This window comes from Typha latifolia, chromosome 15 (assembly GCF_019914945.1).
Source record: "Typha latifolia isolate L0001 chromosome 15, TyphaL0001v2, whole genome shotgun sequence".
Taxonomy (NCBI): Eukaryota; Viridiplantae; Streptophyta; class Magnoliopsida; order Poales; family Typhaceae; genus Typha; species Typha latifolia.
Genome location: NC_133100.1, coordinates 2,425,984 through 2,447,817, shown reverse-complemented (window position 1 = coordinate 2,447,817; position 21,834 = coordinate 2,425,984). Strand labels below are relative to the sequence as shown.

General features: G+C 34.1%; 1 protein-coding gene and 1 long non-coding RNA gene across 2 annotated transcripts; one reads left to right on the top strand and one right to left on the bottom strand.

The window, feature by feature from the left end:
• Positions 1–6,627: 6,627 nt before the first annotated feature.
• Positions 6,628–17,888, top strand: LOC140802366 (uncharacterized). The gene is made up of 6 exons (XM_073157880.1): positions 6,628–6,810; positions 8,248–8,348; positions 9,541–9,618; positions 9,772–9,843; positions 13,673–13,764; positions 16,566–17,888. Exons 1-6 carry the CDS (start codon positions 6,787–6,789, stop codon positions 17,189–17,191), a joined length of 993 nt encoding a protein of 330 aa, XP_073013981.1. The 5' UTR covers positions 6,628–6,786; the 3' UTR covers positions 17,192–17,888.
• Positions 7,441–21,541, bottom strand: LOC140802367 (uncharacterized). Its single transcript, XR_012111639.1, has 3 exons — positions 21,289–21,541; positions 7,850–7,899; positions 7,441–7,773 (listed from the first exon to the last, which is right to left on the bottom strand). It is a non-coding gene; the product is annotated as an uncharacterized lncRNA (long non-coding RNA).
• Positions 21,542–21,834: the final 293 nt, after the last annotated feature.

Genomic DNA, 21,834 nt, shown 5'->3' with positions numbered 1-21,834 from the left:
AATGTCTCCAAGAACATAGCAGTAATGTATGAGGATGTCACCCTTCTCAGCAGTCAACTCTTCTGAAGGCCGAGAGGAAGAGTGTTTGAAAGTAAATTTAAGAGGCCCACCTATCAATCCACTCGTTGATTCAAGCTCTATTTCCAACACAGCACACTTGAAATTGTCTCTAACTCAAGAATGCTACTTGGTCATATTAATCTATTTATGACTCAAATTCAATTATGCTACTTGGTCGAATATGAGAGAGCAATATGTGGTTGCTCTTGATAGAATGTTTACAACTATTAAATGGGAAGTATATTTCCCTATAACCAGAGTTATGGCCTTGCCAAGAAATTGTTTAGACCACGTGTCTTTACTAATTGATATAGCTCAACTATTGTGCATAATAATGTTTTTAAGATTGAGGGGTTGGTAAGGAAGTGATGGAACCAATCAGTGAGGGGTTCTATTGACATGGACATCTGGACTGCTAAAATTAAAAGAATGAGACAGGGTCTAAGAAGGTAGAGCAAGAATAGCAAGAAGTTAGATCAGGCTCAAAAAGATAATTGGCTTGCGAGCATTAATGATATTGATACGGTGGAGAAAAATAGAAATCCGACTATTAAAGAGATTGATAATAGAGGAGACTTAATTTCAAAGCTTACTCAATTATACAAAGAGGAGGAGCTACTGTGGCAACAGAGAATAGATATTGCAAGTGGATTTGAATACATCTTATTTTCATGCAATTGCAAATGGGAGAAGAACAAGGAATCTTATCAGCTCTTTAAAAATTGATGGGGTTCAAGTAAGAGACTCATAAAATCAAATAGCACAATATTAGTTACTACCGGAGTTTTCTTGGAGTAGTGTCTAATTGGAGATTACAAATAACTAAAGAGAGCTAGGTAAATGATAAGGTGGAGGCTGACGAGGCTAAAGCATTAAGTAAGCTTTTTACCGAATAAGAGGTGCATAAAGCTGTATAGGGGATGACTAAAAACAAAACACCTAGACCAGATGGGTTTAGTTCAAAATTTATTCATCAATTCTAGGATTTGATTAAGCATGAATTGGTTAACATGTTTTAAGAATTAGATGAGGGGGCTGAGATCTTACATAGGTTGAACTATGTTATATTGGTGTTAATTCCCAAAAAATAGGGAGCTAAAAGAGTAGAAGATTTTAGACTTATCAGTCCACTTAATTGTAGATATAAGATTGTCACTAAGGTTATAAAGAATAAGCTTTGTACTGTGATTGGAAAATTAATTGGTGATTATTAAAGTGTTTTTATTAAGAAAAGATATATTTTGAATAGCATGATGTGTGCACATGAAATTATTTATGGGACTAAAAAGAAGAAAGAATAAAGAAGAAATAATTCTGCTAAAACTTGACTTTGAAAAGGCTTATGATAAGATGAGATGTGACTTCTTAGAAGATGAGGTATTCTAAAATATTGTATTAATTAGGTTATGCAGTCGATATCTATTGGTTTCAATAGTTTTATTAAATAGAAATATGAGAAAATATTTAAAATGTAGAAAAGGGCTGTGGCAAGGGGATCTGTTATCCCTCTATCTGTTCGTTTCAATGGCTGATGGTTTAAATAAAATGATCAATCAAGCAAAGAATGTTGGACTTTTAAGTGGGCTAAGTGTAGATGTGAGAGAACATAGGATAATCAACTTACAATATGCAGATGACACTCTTATTTTCCTAAAAGCTAAAGAGATGGAAGTTGGTGTTTTGAAACCCATCCTCTACTGTTTTTGTAACAACACAACCTTTAAAAAAAAAAAACTAATTGCATGGCACGACGTGGCCGGCCACACTATGGCCAGCCTCGTGCCATGCAGTGGCAGGAGGGGAGCACGCCACGCGCGCCAGGCGCTGCTGGCCCGGCCCGGCCAACCTGGCCGGGCCAGTTGGTGCGGTGGGCCCCGCCGCCGCAGCGGCCTCCCTTCCCACCGCCTCTCTTTCTCCCTTTATATCTCTCTTTCTTTCTCTCTCTCTCTCTCTCTCTCTCTCTCTCTCTCTCTCACCAAGGCCGGCCTATCGCCGCCGCCGCCATCCTTGGAAACCACCACCGCCACCTCCGCGAGCGTTGGTGAGCTCTTCTCCTTCTCTCTCTTCTTCTCTCTTCTTTCCTCTCTCTCTCTCTCTCTCTCTCTCTCTCTCTCTCTTCCTTCTTAGTTCAATTCGCCGGAACCGAGCCGCTAGCTGGCCAGCAGCGGCCGACACCCTCCCCACCGGCTCGGGTCCGCACCATCCTTCCTTCTCCTTCTCTTCTTCTTCTTCTTCTTCTTCTTTCTTCTTTCTGTCTTTCTCTTCTTCTTCCTTTCTTCTTCTTCTCCATTCTTGGTCCCTCCTCCTTCTCTTGCTGCAATAGTGCTAGGCTTAGCCCAACACTGTATGTATCAAAGAGGACTATTATTAATTATTTTGATAAATTATACTCACTAATATAATTATACTAAGTATTTTAGTATAATATAAATTTATTTATAGTTTAGTTATTAGTTATTAGTTATTAGTTATTATATGTAGTCTTATTGATAATAATCTTATATTTATATTTAATTTATACTTTATATGTCTATTTTTAGTTTATTAGTATTGTCTAATAGTTTGTATAAAATGGAATACTAGACTTGCAGATTATTTTTGTATAATAGGATAATGATTATTTTACGTATAACTTAGGATTAGTTAAATAAGAGTAAGTATTACAAAATAATTATTAATAATATTATTTTATAATTATATTTTTATTAAATCATATAAATAGTCGTCTTGGTTATTTACAAAAAGGAGATAAACTACTATATACTTATATTCTATAATTAGCAAATTAGGATTTTATTAAATAAATATAAATAGCATATTAATATTGTCACAATTAAATTTATCCTATAAATCTAATCAATGTTAAACCTAATAAAATATCATATTCTACTCGAACTAATTATAATCAGATAAACGACTAACTTTATTATTTAAATATTTTTAAACTCTAAACCCCCTTATTTGAGACCCTAGGGATCTCACTAGCGACGAGTGGCGATTGATTGATGGACCTAAGAGATATGTGTGTTGAGTCTTCTAATAAGAAGTGAGTAGTCTTATCCCCTAAACGCCTTTATCAAATTATGATATATTATATATTATATACATGCATGTTTTGGCCTCCAACATGATTATATGACTTTATTTAGAGATGATTTTAATCGAGCATATTATATCATGCATTTGATTAGGCTGATCTGAGATATGAGTACATTGGTGATATATAGAGATGATTAGAGATGATTCTACTATTATGATTGTATACTGAGATGATCTCTAGCATGAGTATACATGTGATAGACTAGCGAGAGTATGCATGTGTTAGATACATAGTTGGAGACTACATTGTATCATTTTTCTCTTAATTCCTGTTCCACCTAAATTTCTATTATGCATTGACTTGTTATTGTACTGGATATATGTATATGATCTGTCATTTAGAAGGAAAATATAAAATGTGATTAATTGGATAGTTGATAGAAAACGTGAGGATACCCGAGTGGGCGCGAGGGTTAGGACATGCTTGGAGATGATTGATCGCTCGACATAGTCGCGATCCTGTTGGTCTTACGTCCGAGGTCGTTAGTTTGTGTGCGCAGCAGACATTTAGACACATGCCGTTCGCTAGGGCATATGTAGCAAGTTATCCTCACGAGGTTTCTATCAGCTAGGAGGGTGCCCGGTCTGGATGATGTTGATACCCTTGCAGGTGGCGGGGTTATGGTTATATTTGAGATACTCTTGCGGGTGGCGGAGTATGCTCTGAGCTTTTAGACATGATGTTGAGACCGGGTACTAAGTGTTGACTGTGCATAGTGGTCTAGTATGATGATGACATATAGAGTTGACATTGATGACTGAGATGTTGAGAAATACATATGATTTCATTATCATTTGATTACCTAATTTATCGAGTAATCAATATACATCATATATGATTGCATTTGATATCATAGTATGGTCATGGTTACCATGCATCATGTGTCATATTTGAGAGAGAGTTGTGATGATAGTATGACATGTAGATTTGTTTACTTATTATCGAGGATTATATACTTTTATTAGTTATGACATGTCATCTACTTTTTATTGATGTATTATTGATGATACATTTATATATTCATTCATGACATGATACTCTTTCTGATCCATATTATCTAGTACTTGATTTATTTTCTGTTTGGCATCACTTATTCGGGGTAAGGTCTATTTACTGAGCCTTTTGCTCATGACTCTCTTTATTTCTTTCTTTTTAACCCCCACATATATTATGGTACGTGATACCGTCTTGAGATATCCTGATGAGATATTTTAGAGAAAAGATAAGGTGAGCTATAGATGCGAGATGGTATAGATGATAGTTTATATAGAAATTGAGTTGTACCAGTATTTGATATTTGTACTCTTTTGTATTAGACGACTATTTGTGTAATACAAGTTTGAATCATGGTGTACTCTTGTATTAGTTGCTTTAGTTATATCTTGATAGTTTATTGTGACCTATGTGGGTCTTGCCGGATTATGTAGTGGTCTAATGTATATTATTATGGACTTGGATATTCATATGTTAACAAGTTTATTTGGTTAATAGTATGATTTATTTGGTGATGGATTATGTGATCATGGATAGGTTAGTATGTATTATTTAATGATATCATGATTATATGTGCACAGGAGAGCATCTGTGCGTGACGGGCTCCGCTCGACCTGTTGCATGCGCCACGTGCCCGTGTCGGGCAGGCGGGGGGTCAATTCAGGTTTGAAGATCAATTTAAAAAAAAAAAGGGTGAAAGATTAGTGAAATTATTGAATTGTTGGGTGGAAAAGCTTCCAATCAAATATTTAGGTGTACCTTTACATACAATAAACTTAGAAAATATGATTAGATATCTATTATTGATAAATTAAAAAGAGATTGGCAGGTTGAAAGGGAAGCTTCTCTCACGTAGGGAGAATCACTTTGATAAATTCAGTTATGAGTTCTATACCGCTTTATTATCTCCCATCTTTTAACTTATTAGGTTGGGTTTAGAAGAGGATTGATTACTTGAAAAGAATATTTTTTTGTACTAGTACTATAGAAGAAAAAAATGGATACTCTCTGAATTGGAGAAAGATCTGCGAAAAGGGTTGGGGGTATGGGAGTTTTTGATCTTAATAATATGAACATGCTCTTTTAGCTAATTGGTGGTGGAGACTTCTAAACTCGAAAAACCATCTTTAGACAGAAGTGATTAGGCACAGATATTATAAGAGGGCCAAGACTGAGACCTTCCAATTTGGGATACTAGCTAGAGTATCGCCTTTCTAGAAAGGAGTGTTGAGTATTGCTAAAGTTTTTAAATCTAATCTATCTTGGAGAGTGAGATATGGGAAAAGGGTAAATTTCTGGACTGATATTTGGCTGGCAAAGAGCACCATAGCTACCCAATTTCAACAACTCTACACTATCGCATATGATACAAACTTAACCCTAAATAAGGTGTGGATGGAACTCACTGGAATTTGAAATATACAAGACATTTATTAGATATTCAAAAGGAAGAGGAGAAGGAAATTAAAAAGCTGGTTGAGATCGGTGGCACTATCTTATTGAATGACAAAGAAATCCATATACGACATTTAAATAACAATGAAAATTACATCGTGAAATTTTTAAATAATGGAGGTGTTATACCTAAAAGACCCCCAATGATTTGGCAAATAAAAATAGCTCTAAATATGAGCTATAAATCATTTGTTTTTGAAGTGCAGTTATATAAAGAAGATTATGGGAAAAGTTAGTTTGCTCAAGCCCATGATCTTTCCTAAATATGTAAAAGAGTGGTCTGTGGGGGAGAAAAATATGCTTAAGAAAGATGATAATAAGATGTTATTAATATGAATTACTGCTATGATTTAGAGTGTGTGACTTAAAAGAAACAATTGAATCTTTAACAACAGTAAAAAAATTTGAAATACTTTATAGCATAAAATAACAACCTTATTCTCCTATTGGACAGATAGTCAAGAGACGCACAAGATAAAGAAGGCTAAAAAGGAAAATTCTCCAAACGTGGTGAACCTAGAGGTGGACGACTGATCAAAGACTCTTCTAACCTAGAAGACATTGCGATGATTTTGTCTCATATGCTCTTAGATTGTTACCAACTGTTATGGTGGTGAGATAGCTTATTAAACTTCTATCTAGGTGATGGGGGATGTTATAATGGTCTTGGAGCTTGGTATTGTTCGTTTTGTTTGCTAGTATAAGTGGTTACGTTGTCTAATTTCTTTTCTAGTTTTGTGCTATCTGTAAATATTTTAGATATGGGGAACATGCTATACAAGTGTTGGTGGTCAGCTCCATCAAAACTTTGCTGTGTTCTTGTTAAAATGTTTATTTTTTCAATAAAACAAGGCGTAGTCTTTTGTCAAAAAATAAAAGTAAAAAAAAATTATGCTAAATTCAAACCTTCGATTTAAATAAAAAAACTATCACCCTTAATGAATTCAAATCAACCTAAGTTGGGGACTTGGACCAATCCCAACTAGACCCAACCCATTCATATAACTACTGAATCCTTTTCCCTTTCCCCTTTTCCCTTTCCCTAGCTAGGTGGAAAGACTCTTCTTCTGCCCTCCTCCGTTCTAGGGTTTCAGACTCTCTCTATCCACATCTCTTCGTGCCGCGGATTGCTCTCTTCCAAGGGACACTAATTTCGTCTTCGGTGTCAACACCCAACCATGGCGATGACCCAATTCGCAATGGTAGCGAATCTTTTTCCTCTCAATCCCAATTCCTCTTTCGCTCGCTCTCTTTCATTCCCCCAAAATTTTTCGTGAACCCGTTTGGGAAAGTTTTAAATTATTCTTTGTTTCGTGTAAATATGGATACTTTTCAACGTAGGTATCTTTACATAATAGTAAAAATCATAACTTTTGTCGTATACCATAGTGCTTCTTGTTGAAAAGATTGTAATTATCATTATTCTTTCACGGTTTTTCTAATTAATTGATGGAGAACTAGTGGAAACTAGTTTATTGTGATTTTGTATTTGGCTCAGCAGTACTTTCTACATATTGGTCAAGACATAGATTGTGAGTGGTTTGGTTGGCAGGCCCAGTGTTAACGGCGCTTAATTATTCTCTAACCAGATGTTTATGTTGTTTGATGCACTTGAATTAGCCATGAAGTGACTACGAAATTTTAGTAAGCTAAACCTTCTGATGTAAACTAAAGTTATCCAATTGCAGGTTGAATTAATAATATTAATTCCAGGTGGTTATCCAATCATTTTTTGTGTACTCAGAAGTGTTCTAATTGTTAATAGACTCAATACAGAAGTGAAAACAATATCAGTAGGCAGTTAATAACTAAAAGTAGGGTATTTTCATGGTGATGCTAATTGCAGTTGGAACAGTAGTAGCAGTCCTACAAAAAGTACACTAGCCAATAGATTGGGAGAAAAAAATAAAATAAAGAGAACATTTAGTATCTGGTGCTACAAAGGAAAGGTATAATAAAGACTTGTAAGTTGGAAAGAGTGAGAGAAAATATTGTATAGGCAGAGAGTAGAACAATTCATCATGGTTTACAAGAAGGCTTTGAATTATTGGAATAGATTAGAAAGTTGAGCTTACACTTTATGGAAGGTAATCATAATTATATCGAGGGGATGTTAGATGGACTCGAGCGAATGCATCCAATGTTGGTAACCATAATTATATTCCCTGCATGAGATGTCTCCCACATTAAATAGGATTTTAAATTTAAGATGATTAGGAAAGAGAGAAACCTGTGCCATACCATATTCAGCTTTCCAAGCCTTCTCTCTTATCTTCGCTCCATGATTTCCCCTATAATCGTCATCACCTCTCGCTATTAGAGATGATCTCTGTTCTCATTTCTTAATAAATAATTTGGAAGGACTTTTAATAGTGCAGATTAGGAGAAGGAAGGAGAAGATGTGACTTCAGGAAGGAGAAACGTCCAAGTATTATGCTTACCCAAATAGAGAGCAATAAATTTAACTTGAAGCTGAAAAATATTTTTCATAATTTTTTATGCTTTGCTCATCAGTGCTACTTAGTACAGGAGTTTGACACTTAAGTTGTAACTTTGACTATTACTCATGAGTTAAATCTGGAGGGAATTTGTATTTTTGTATACCGTGTTATATACTTATATGTTGAACAAACTCACAGGTGGAGGAGCTGGCTTCTCTTATCAAGGACAATTTATATAGCAAACACCTTATCCTCTCCACAGAGGACGTGATGGTTAATTTTCTACAAGAAGATACAAGGTAATTATGTAACAAGCAAATAATTATTGTGATGTATGTAAGTATGACCACAAACTATGGTCATACTTCCATACACAGACACATGAGCATGTATGTACACAGATATATGCAATAGACTACTTATACATCCATGCATTTTACTTAATTGGTTTTACATGATCATTTGGTGGTATGCTATTAATTTAATGGAAAATTCCATCTTTATCCCTTGTCTAAACTATTTTCATGTGTAGCAGATTTTTAGGAGGGGTTTATCTTAGGTTTTAGCACTTTGGATAGTCATCATATTGCTGTTGAGAAAAATTTGTGTGCTTGCAGTCAGTCCTCTCGACATGTATTGCCTACTATACATAGTGCCAGGCATCAGTAATCCTTGTTGCCCTCATCAATGTTGACCTTTTTAGAAAGTTCTAAACTTGGGAAATTGTTTTCCACTAAATTTCGATTAAAATTATTTTCTTTTTGGGAAGGCAGCATACCCATAATTATGGATCCCTTTCTTTCTCCTTTATTTCATCTATGTAATCATGAGTTTTTTTGTTATAAGTTCTTAGAGGTTAAAAGGGTACTGGATTTGAGAAAAATGTCTGGACAATGATCAAATTTGTTATAATTTGCACATTACAATATTTTTAGTTATAACTGAAGTAGATAAAGTAGGCAAGGGAGCTCGGTGCCTACATGAATTTTGAAGAAAAATTGACAAATTGGGACGTTCTAGGAAAGGGGATGCTTAGTTTGTGAATCTCAATGATTAGATGATTTCTTACCCATCACTAATGATAAAGTTGCATTTGTTCTAGTGAAGCAATTGTCAAAGAGAAGATACACGGATTGGAGTGGAAAAAGATAATAGGATTATATGTACAATCAAAGTAGAATGAAACAATATGGTAAGAGATAAGTTACCAACTCTCTGTGAAGGTGCTTTGAACTGGGTAGCACTCACCTCTAGTTTCTGTTCGATTGCCTTTTTAAAATACTGATACAGTATTATGTGCCATTATTGGATCCTCTTTTATTTATTTTTTTCAACTTTTGTGGTCGTGTATTTTTGTAGTGCATAATGAATCTCTATCAGTTCCTCTTTTTCTTTTTTTGATTAACTAAAATGCTTAATAGTTTCTAAATGGAAACTTTTACTTCTTGTTGCTGTTGTATTTAACCTTTAAGTTAATTTTTTCCCATGCAGTGTAGATGGGATCTTGGAACTCCAACCAATGAACCCATATGACCGCTTGCTTTCACATCGCCTTGCTGATATTTTTGGGTAGGACTTATTTCCTTCATTCTCAATTTTGTCTTGCTCTTTTGGTTTCTGCGTGTCAAGATTTTTGTTTCATCTGCTACTATAAGTTCTTTATTTTGTTGGTTCTCCCCATCATCTGCTTTTACTCACAATTGATTTTGTTACTCTTCTTAGTTTTGCTCATGAATCAGTTGGTGAAGGAGATAATCGCCATTTAGTTCTTGAACGTTGCCCGGAAACAGCTATGTAGGTGCAAAGTGCTTTCATTATTTCTTCACTTTATTTTTCTCAATTCTAAGAATTTCTTTACATCTGTTATTGGAAATACTGCTATGAAATTTCTTTACATGCAGTATGTTGATGAGGTTCTGACTGCATGTAATTTATGAAAGGTTCTTCATTTCATAGCTAGCTATACTAGATTATGTAGAAGCCATTTTAATCAAGCCAATTAAAGTCCATTAGTACATCCTGAGGGACATTATTTCTGCTATAGGTGCTAATCATGCTTGCAGCTATTAGAAAAGTACTAATGAGATGTCTCTACAGATCAAATTAATTGTTATGCAGGATTTTTTGTCCATTTATACTTTGACAATATCATCTCATATATTTTTCAAAGATCTTATAACTTCATTGAGTTCATTCATTGCTAAGCAAATTGAACTTCTACTAATGTCACTTAAATATTTGTAGCTTGATGTGTCTATTATTATAGGGAAATTTGTATTTACACCCTGCCTTTTAACCTTGTAGTTTACACCCTCTATTTTCAATATTTACAAATTGAGCCCTATGTTCTATCGGATATATGCAGAAAATACTTTGAATTAGGTTAACATTAACACCATTAATAGTAGGTGGCATAAAAAGAGAATATTTTGTCAACTATAAATATCTCGTCTTTTTCTTGCTTTCACCTTTGATTGCGAGTTTTTTTATATGACTAAAATGCCCTTCCTTCTAGAGCAAGAGAGCAAATTGGCTTGGTATATGCTTGTGTAAGGTTAGGTATAATTTGGGCAAGATTGGGCATAAAAAGAGAATATTTTGTAGTAGGTGGCATAAAAAGAGAATATTTTGTCAACTATAAATATCTCGTCTTTTTCTTGCTTTCACCTTTGATTGCGAGTTTTTTTATATGACTAAAATGCCCTTCCTTCTAGAGCAAGAGAGCAAATTGGCTTGGTATATGCTTGTGTAAGGTTAGGTATAACTTGGGTAAGATTGGGCATAGCTTGAGTGAGGGTATTTTTCGTAATATTTTTACTGTAGTTAATTTAAAATAGGGTTTGCTTAAGTTTAATTAACAGATCTAACAAGAGGATGGTGTTTTACACATATTTAATAAAACATAAGGCTTAATTTATAAATATTGAAAATGGAGAGTGTAGGGTGTTAATTGCAAAATTTTTTGTTATTATAATGAGTTGGTTCTTGACTTTAACAGCTCAATGATTTAATGGCTTTGGAGCATTTTGACAATATTTAAACATTTATACTTCCTTTTTATATTAAAAGTTTATTAGAGCCTTTTTTTCTTTTCTTTTAAATTTGTGTTTGGCTACCTCCTTTGAATAAGGTGGGATTAGTCAGCCTAGGTTTATCCTATGGGGTGGCCATGCTATGAGATTATCAAATCACATCCTCATTTCACAATCTATAAAGCATCGGTATCTGATATGTATTAGATATGGCTAGAGGAGTATCTGAATTAAAATAATTAATTTTAATTTTTTGATACGGCATTGATACGATGGGATAAGACTCCTATACGGCGGAATACTTCTCTAATATGGCTATGATATATTTCTTAGATCGTTCATTCCTATGTCTTTTTTTTGTGTTAAAAAATGATATAAAATATATACTTTATATGTATATACGATTATCCAATCCTTTATGATACTTTAAGGCTGTTTATTTGATAATAAATTAAACATATAACTTAAAAGCCATTTAAAGATTCAAATTAATTAGATTATTAGTTGAATTAGGTTTCAATGTTTTCATTAACATTTTGAGTTTCATATCAATTTCTGTTATAATTTATTCTAAGGTTTTATGAATATAGATACTAAATATATAGCTTTCTTTCTTTTATCTTAACATTTTTTGGATAATAATTTTTTAGGGAATTTTACAAATTACACCCTACATTTTGTCTATTTTGTGATTCAAACCTCGTATTTGAGGATTTTATAACTCAACCCCTCATTTTCTCTAAAAATTTTATTTAACATCTTTTTATGTTATTTTGATTAACTGATATTAATCAAATTACTAAAATTGATATCCCTGGGTTGGATTTGGGTTAGATATATTATGGATTTGACCCTATTGACATCTTGATCTGAATCGGTCAATCCAAGCTAATCCTACTAGATCCCAATCAACTAACTGTGATTGGGCCTCGATCCGGATTGGGATCGCCAAATCCTATCAACCATGACTTGAACTATCTATCATCTTAGATCTTCATATGCAATCTCTCATGTTCTGTCAACTAACTATACTACATTTGAATAAGATAAAAAGCAATATATGTACCTCAAGATATAATTTCACTTGTAATCATGTACATAAATTATTGAACAGTGCATTAGTTCATTCATTGTATATATGTTCGGTCTATTGAGGAGAAAAAGCTAGATTGTGGTATATGTGTACAAATTCTGAGACCTTTTAAAGGGAAGAGATGAGAGATATTTTTATGGAGGGGTAGGAGCGAAGGATAGCTGGAGATGAGAAGTCTTTCTTGTCGATCAGTGGACTCTGTGGAAAAACATATGAAGATATTATGTATTAAAATATGTAAGATATCGTTGTTTAATAAAAGATAATCCCCTAAACTTGGAGACGCTGTACCACCCTAGCCGTGGGATGTCACGTCCACTTTTTTGGGGTTATGTATCTAGTTTGGATTCCAAGTTTGGACCAAATTTTCCATGAGAAACATGGGATTTTGTTAGGACCATAGAATTACTGATCCATTCCTATCTTTGTATCTTGCAAGCTGATACTATCTCCCTTTGGGTTAAAGTTTGATCTATTCCGTTTTTAGATCTGGACAAGACTTGGCACGAAACTTTAGAAAAAGTTTCGAAAATTATAGCCATCGGATTAACGTGAAATTTTGATATGTTCTAGCCCTAGAAAAGAGCTTTCCAATGAATTTAATTTTAGGGAAATCGGACAGCGGAATCTAGAGATATCTTCAATTAAGTAGACGAACGTCAAGGAGCCGTCTGGATTAGTGGATGGAGGGCACGAGATCCTAGGTAGATTATGGAGGTGGTAGGCCGATGGTAATGAGATGGCACTGGTGAGCAAGGTGGTGATGGTGGGATTATGGATGATGGAAGGTTTAGGGCAAGGGTAGATAGATTTGAATAAGGGGGAGGAGTGGGCTGCCTCTAAAGGACTAAGGTGAGTAGCCGGTCGAGGGAGGCTAGAAGCGGCGGAGCCGGGGAATGAGGAAACGAGAGAGAAGGAAAAGAAGAAGATTAGGGCAAAAACTCACTTCATTCAATAATAACTCCTTGGTTGCTATCCATACCTTTAGAGGTTAACCAAACAATTCAAAAATGATAATTATTAACCCTAGAAATAGTAAATTTTCGCCGACCGCGTTCGAACGGGGTCGAACGCGTTCGAATGCACTAAAAGCGTTCTCTGTCGATGCGAACCTGATACAGGCGTTCGAACCCGCCCGATCGTTTTTGAATGCATATTTTGCGTTCTCTGTTTTTGTGAACCTAATGTAGACGTTCGTAAGCGCATTCGAACGCATCCACCCACGTTCGAACACGACCTACAGAAAATTTATTTTTCTTTGAAATAAACGCTAAAACAAAAATAAAAGACATCCATAAAATGTATCCATGCTCAAGACAATATCGGTGAAGTCCGAATTGTATCACAAGTAAACATAGCCTAAGAGTTGTGTACTATTGTGCTGCTTCAATTAGGTACTTTGTCTTGTATTGGTGAATTTACTAGTTGTCTCAGTTGCTTGTAACCACACCTGTTCATTTTTGCAAGTTTACTAACTATATATTAATTTGTATTGCAGTCCATCAGTTCTGGTCAGTGATATTTTGTGGCAGTATGATGAATATGAGTCTCCTGCATCATCTCATCATATCCTAAGGAGAGAAGCTTCAGGTAACTATCTTCCATTTCCTCTGTATGTTATACTTGCTGAATTTCCCTTTGCCATTTATTTATTGAGCTATTATGTTTTGTATGGCATTTGATTATAAATTTAGAGGCATGCATCAGAATTCAGACATATGACCATGGATCATGCATGCAGTCCATTGAGATTCTTTGAGAATTGAAAAACAGAAGGATAACAATGACCGTAGTTATTAGATTCAGACTGCATGTTGATCCGGTCTAAGGTCGGGTCAATGGTTTATTGGTTCAACCAAAGGTTCATTCGATCGGATCGCTGATTTTTTAAAATATATGAACAATATATAGATAATTTTAAATAATTCTAAAAAGTAAAATATCTATGAAAGTAGTATAATCATGTCTTTATTACTTAGCCATTTTAAATAATCTTTATGTTTAACAACTTCAAATTTTTTAAAACTTGGTTTTGCATATCACAGGTAACAACATTTTGATCAAATTTTGAATTGTAACACAATAGTATGTTTTAACTAAATTTTTCAACACATAAATACAACTTCGTAGCAAGAAACATGAAATTAAAAAGACATAGAAGTCAAATTATTTGATAAATGAGCAATCACATATTTTAAAACATAAATATGTTATTAACTAAATATTTTTAGAACTTTAGGATTGAATTACCCTTAGGGTAAAGAATAGAGTAATTAAATATTAAGGATAACTAGGTAACTTTGCAAAAGTAAGAGCTGACTGCCTGACCACTCTGTCTTGTCTGGTCTGGTTCTAATAACTATGACAATAAGAGTGTCTATTTAGTCGTGCAAGTCATTGAGATGCTTTGACCTAATGCTAGATGATATAGAAATGAATTGCAATTTTGGATCCATATGATTGCTTAAAACAAACTGAGCGAAGCTTTCAAGGTGGCATATTGTTGTGTGGTACTTGAAGTTGGAACCTCAAGGTGTGGTTTTTCTTTTGAAGTGAGTGAGGTCTACCAGATTGGTTTAAATAATTTCAGCTGATTATTAAACTCATATTGAATGACTTAGGCCTTTTAAAATGCTCACTTAGTGATTAGTACCAAATTCATATTGCTTATTATTGTATTGTTCACATAATAAGTTAAATTGTTACTGTACAAATGTATTAAAGCAGTATGATGAAGCAAGTCTAAGTAGGAGAAATATTGAGGTAAGCACGCATTCCCAACAAAGACAAGGCAAATTAAGATGTGAGGACTGGACAAATTTTGGTGAAGTTTTCAAGAAGATGAATTATCAAATAAGTAGAGGAAGCAAAGCAGCATGACTAGGTTATGAGTGTTCCAAGATTTGGTTAGCTCATTCAAATTCAACTGGATCACATAGTGAGGTAAATAAGCAACTTCAAAAGCTTAGCACAGTGTCAGTGGATTTATGCAGATTAAGCGCAAATTGGGCATCTTTGTAATTTTTATCTTTATTAATTATAAGGTCATCAATGCACTTCCTTCAGTAGATCATTTTAAACGTAAACATGATATTTATTACAACATCCTAATAGAAATAATTTTTATAACAAATTTATAGTGTTGGCCTGTACATGTAATATATACACACACACATACACACATATACATATATAGTGGATTGCATATGTGCTTGTATTACACCTAGCCTATAACATATTCACTACATTGTCCCTTGGCTTCACAGAGCACTGGCTTATTTTAGTACATTAAATTATAAGAGCAAATGGGAAGAGTGGAAAAATTCAATAGCTTAAATGGAATACTCCCTTCTTGCATATGTTATGGTTTTTATGCTCTACTCTTAAGAGGACCAATCTTTGGTTGTACAGAAGAGGGCAACTTTTAAGGTGGTGTTTTCTCTTAGCGAAAGATTCATCACTCTCTGATGTCAGATAGAATCAGTAGATTTTAACTACTTTCACTAGTATGTTCCTACAGTAAGTGGTTCTGCAAACTAATGCTTAAAGAAAGGACGCAAAAAAGAAAAAGAATATTCTTTTCAAATTCAATGTTATCATCTGCAATCCCTCGTGCCAACATGAGCTTTTTAAGGTCCACTATAATAGACAGATGAGAAATGACTTATGGTACCATACCACTAACCATTAACGAATCTATTGAGTTCATGTGAAAGCAAACCCCTCATAAATGTATAATCAGCAGACTTGGTGGGTACAAACACCATAAACAGATAGCAATGTCATCAACCTAATTTCAGAAGTTAAAAATTAAAATGAGAGTGAAATGATGATCAATTTGTTGCTCGTGATGTTATTATGTGATGAGCACTAGTTCAAAGCTTCTAGGAAAAGACATTGTAGACCATGTAATATATTCGTTATTTCATTAACTGTTTCAAGTTTTCCAACTAAAGTTTTGCGAAGCATCCATGCTCTTATATGAACATTTTTCCTTTGACCTCAAATAGTTGGGGCTAAAGGCTTTGCTGTTGTATCATCAGTAGTTATTGAGAGAAAAGTGATAGCTCTGTATAATTTAACCCGACAAATTTCTAATAATTTTCTGTTGTAGGGATTTGAAATTAGAGTTTTGTTTTACAGTAAGAACCATGATCATGAGTTTACAGAAGCTATTATTTTGAAAGTGGTCTGATGAAGAAGTAAAATAGATTCTCATTATGCTTTTTTATTTCACTATCAAGAATTCAAGATTAAGATAAGCTACTTGGTCTGGTTAACAGTGTCCCTTATTTTTTGTGCTCTTTAGTGAAGTCAACACAATCAATGTCATTAAGCTTGTATAGGAATATTAAGGTTAAGCCAATGATTGTTGCAACATTTTCTTCCAGCTTTGAAGTCGATGCAGTCATTGTCACTGTCAACATCACTTGAGGACAGAGAAGCTGCTTATCAAGCTGCTCGTGATAGAATCTTTGCTTTACATGTGTGTGAAGAAAAGGATGTCATAGCACCAAAACCCCGAAAAGTTCCTGTGGTTGCACGGCGGATGATTGCCCATGCACTTGGTCAGAAAATTTGTTCTTCCAATGAGAACATTTCCCTGCTGAAAAGCCACAACAACAGAACTGCAATAGAACTGATCAATGATGGGTGTGAGGAGAATAACTTGCATCTGAACAGAGAAGTCAGTGAAAGGAATGTTGTCCCTAATGGTGAAGTGATTTCACGCAATAGGAAGACATTTGACAAGCCATCAGGCCAAAGCAGCAATTGCATCAACACCACCTCTTTCAAGAAAAATGATGGTGCTGAGGATACCGGCATGTCTAAGGCGAGTTTAGATGAAAATGTGAGCAATGGTAGAGTGGTCAACAATGAAAGTTTGCAGAAAGAGCAGATAGGAGCTGCTAAAAGAATTTTTGCTCATGCATTAGGAATACCCACAGGCAAAGGAACTTGTGACCTCATGGTGAAATCTGAAGAAAGAGGCAGAGCTTTTAGAAAAGATATGTAGTGAGTGCTGGTGAAGCCAAGAATGTCTGTTTAGTCAGGTGGAAAGTGGAAAAGAAGATGTTCCTGTTACTATATTATTGCAAGTCACAAGTTGAGAATTCTCGGATTGAACAGTCTCACTGTCGGCCTGCAGTTGCAAATTTAGTGAGCATTTTGGTTCAGGAAGGACACGGGTCCAATCATTGACATACTCATCAGGCACAGTGCTCCCAATCTCCCAGATTTTGAGGTCAGTGAAATGACAGATATGAAGACCTATCGGAGATCAGAAAATGAAATGCAATATGCATTAGTCTTGATATACTGATGGATGTGTTATTAAATCTAATTTGAAGGAGATATGCTGCTTTGCCATAGCCGTTACCTTGATTTTGGAGCAAAATCTCAGAGCATGTGAATGAATGTTGTACAAGTAACCGTGTGGAAGATGAATTTGGTGTCACTTCCGGTTGAATAGATCAAGACTAGTTAGGAGGTTGTGCATTATGATGGTATGTTTTTAGCACCTAATCTATTGAAAGCATCATTAGATATTTAATATTTCTTCAAGGTAAATGCTTGTAGAGTTTAAACTTGTTTTCTTAAGAAACCTTTGCTTTGACCTGACCTTTTGTTAGATCTCCTATCTTGTACAACCTTTTTGTGAGCCTTCTTCTGGTCAATTGATATGAAAGGAAATATATTATGTCTTGTGATAATTAGAACCACTTCATTTATGTGTGCTACTTGGATAATTTTGATCGTGGAGTCTTTGTTTTCATAAGTTGATGGATGTTATCATAGTCTTCAGATGCATCAGTTTAGTAGTAAGCTCTATTTGAGCCTTCGAAATATTCTCTTTTGTGAGATTAGACATGAGCATCCCCTGTGTCAGTGCCCACCTTTGATCTCCATTATATCTTATAAACCTCCTTCTATCTACTCTCATATCAAACTACCAGTCACCTCCTTAATCCAAAAGGGAACAAATAAAAGTTTCATTCGGTCTTTCTAAGGTATGAAATATGAAATATGATTGGTATATTTTTTTTTCTTATGAGAATATATTTATCAAGGTACTAGGTGACTCTTATATAGTTTTCTAAGTAATGTTCCCTATAAAAGTTGGGCTGCCTTTGCCTCTAGAAGGACTTATAAAATAATTAGTTTGTACTATTGAAAAGTTTTCTAAAATATGGGGTTCTAAACTTGTAATAGATATACCTACTTTATATAACATATATGAAATATGAGTTTTAAAGTAGCGCAGTGCTGAAATATAATTTTCCTTTTATCATTGCCTTTGTTTTCTTCGAGAATAACTTATTTCTTATTCCGGATTATAACTTCTTATTTTAGAGTAACAGTTAAGCATCATAATAACCATATTTTAAAATATAAATATAATTTATTAAAATTACATCTTATAATACATACTAATATAATTGTTAATTTACTCTCGATATCTATCTCATCAACTAAATTTATATTAAATCAAAGAGTATTTATGATAATCTTATAAAAAATGAAATATAATTTTTTCATATTTTTCTTTTTCTTCACTTTATATCACATCAAAGATCATTATTATACACTTATTCTAAAATATAAGTGAATAAAATAATAGTTATTCCTAGAATAAATACTTTATTTTATAAATAATAAAAATAAATATATATTTGAGAATTGATATTTGAAATATTCCTAAATAAATGAAGCCTAAACATTTTCTCTCGCGTGTATTCCACCATCGTTCTTTTAACTTTTAAGTCAATGAAAGGAAGTCTTACTAGTGCTCCAAAATAGTTGAAAAAGAGACCTTAGAAATAGTATAAAGATGGAGAGACAAAGATAGCAGAGAGCCCAAGATGACACATACCTTATATATTATCCAATGTTGTTGATATATTGAAATCAGCCATTGATGATAAGTATTCTATTAATTTAATTTTAATCTTTTTCTAGTAACCAAACTATTTTTTTTTTGTTGTAGAATGCTCATTTGCCATTACACCGTATACATTGGACAAAGTAAACTGACAAACATACACTTTCTATACTTGATTTAAGGTATACCTACTTGCTAATATATCCTTTAGTTATATTATTATGTTTTAAATTGATATATCTTAAGCTATTTTACTTAGTTATTCTCTTTTCATTAGTGTTGTGACATAATTATAATGTCCAAATAAAACTAAAGATTTTAGTAACTTTTTGTAAACATATTGGTGAGATTTTATATATTTACATAAGTAATCTACTATCCAAATTTAATACCTAAAACTATTTAATTAGGATTCAATATGGGCCAACCTCGTATGAGTCCATTTAAGCGCATTGTAATATGTGTGCCAACACATTAATCGTGTATATTTAATAACTCTAGGCCCACTCGAATCCGACGACTATATGTATTTTCTTTTGGGCACAATCGATAGACATTATTCAATCTTGTTGGCTCACATCTAAGATGCGCTCATGTAGAAAAAGATGAGCATGATCTTTTCATATACCATTAGAACGAAAAATGCTTGACTCTAGCAATACTCTAGCAATACTCATGCCTAAGACATTGAAATATGCGAAAAAAAATGAGAATAAAAGTGAAAGGCTTAGAAGAACACTACAATATAAGATACACCTGGTTCACCCAAAACTAGGCTACATCCATGAGCAAGGAGAACATTCCGCTGAGATGAATCTCACCTCTCTACTACTATGGGCATACAACATTCTAATAGGAACCCTTCTTGTTTAACTCTCTTTTAAGCAAATCCTCTTCCGGAGCATTCTAGCCATCGTCTCGAACATATCCTGAAAATCATAAACTAGTAGGAAGATTTCGAGAGCAAACCTCAAAATCTCTCTTTTCTTTATACCAAGAGAGAACAAGAGATAAACCCTCTCTTGCTTGCCAACCCTCTTACATTTTGTATACATCCAAGCTCTCTTATACATCATCCTACTTAACCTAAACCACTTAATCAAGTGAACTCATAGTATAACTCACTCTATAGGTTATTAAGCCGATTTAAATGAGTACTTAATTTGAATAGTGAGTTTGATATCACAAATCCAACGATCTCCACCTTGATAGAAAATTCACCATCTCCTTGCCATCCGTATGCTTTATCTTTCGTTCACTTTGAAGCCCAGAGAAGTAAGACATTATTAATCTTCTCTGCTTGCACTGACTTCATGAGCATTGACATTGACAACCCTTTGATGAAAGCCAATACCTTTGCATGTTGTCATATCTTCGTCATCCCATGACTATCTACCTCAATTGTATTCCCTAATAACTTGTACAAATTCTGTACCCGGATAGCTTACATGTCGACTATTGCACCCCTTTGATATCTTCAAAGTTCACCTTGCCTGATGAATTTAATTGAGGCATCAAATCGCTCTGTTGCACAACCTTCACCTTCCAAGCTCCCTTTGGTTGTCTTTTTTTGGAGTTTATCCTCTTAGTAGTGCACTATTATCTATGCCAAAAGAATATTACTCGGTGCAAACCAAATTTGTGACCAAACCATCACAAATTTTCAATAGTATGCACAAAAATGTATCCTCATCCCTCAACTCCATTTCATTGAATAAGGACTTGTTTTTTCTTTTCTTTTCATATTCAAAGAGAACAACATTTTCTTTATCCCTGTTGATAACCCTTGGGGTTTGTATAGCTCTCTAGCTTTGTCCATATGTTGAAGACCGTCTTCTCCTCGATGACCTCAAGAAGAACTATATCTACTAAACACAGGTGAATACTAGACAAGCCTTCATATCCATATCATCTAATCTAGTTTCCTTCCTAACAAGTAGAGCCATGTATTGACCTTGTAGCACCAGTGGATCATGAAAATTTTCCACCTTAAATCGACTTTTCACCATTGAGGCATTTCATCGAACATCTTGCACTTATGTCGTGATGCTCTGATACCATTTGTAGGAAAAGATGAATATAGTCTCTCTATATACCAAAAAAATTAAAATATTTCGAGCAGGAAAATATTTGGCTCTAGCAATATCCACATCTAAGACGTGCAAGCATGTATAAAAACATACAAGTATAACCACAACATAAGATATACTTGGTTTAGCTAAGGATCTCACCTCTCTATTACCATGGCATCCAACATTCCAGTAGAACTTCTTTTTTGGCTTAATTCTCTCTTAAGCAAATCTGCTTCTAAAGTGTTCTGGCCATCATCTTCAACTCTCAAAATTTCTCTCTTCTTCTCTACACCAAGAAGAGAGAACAAGAGAGAAACCCTCAGTTACTTACTAACTCTCCTATATTAGGTAAACCCAAAAAATTTATGCATCCTCCCACTTAACCAGAACCATATGAATTGAGTGAACTCAAACCAACATAACTGTAAAGAATACTGAGTTGATATCACAAACCCAACATGACAAATCTACACAGATTGCCTTGCATTGAAACCACCTATGATCTTGACCAAAAAAAAACTATATATTCTTTAAAGTTTTAATTAGCATATAACACACTGATTTTGTTCATGCTTAATCCATGATAACACATTAGTTAATGTCCTCTTCTTTGTGGTAATAATGCATCATGTCTTGGTATAAAATGCTGATCTATTCAGCAGTTTACTTTAAAATTAGTTGAAGATCTTATTAGTATTTTTAGGT

Coding starts and splice junctions, on each gene's coding strand:
- LOC140802366 (XM_073157880.1), top strand. CDS start 6,787: ATGGCGATGACCCAATTCGCAATG. Junction 9,619..9,771: donor CGCCTTGCTGATATTTTTGG/GTAGGACTTATT, acceptor TACTCTTCTTAG/TTTTGCTCATGAATCAGTTG. Junction 13,765..16,565: donor CCTAAGGAGAGAAGCTTCAG/GTAACTATCTTC, acceptor ATTTTCTTCCAG/CTTTGAAGTCGATGCAGTCA.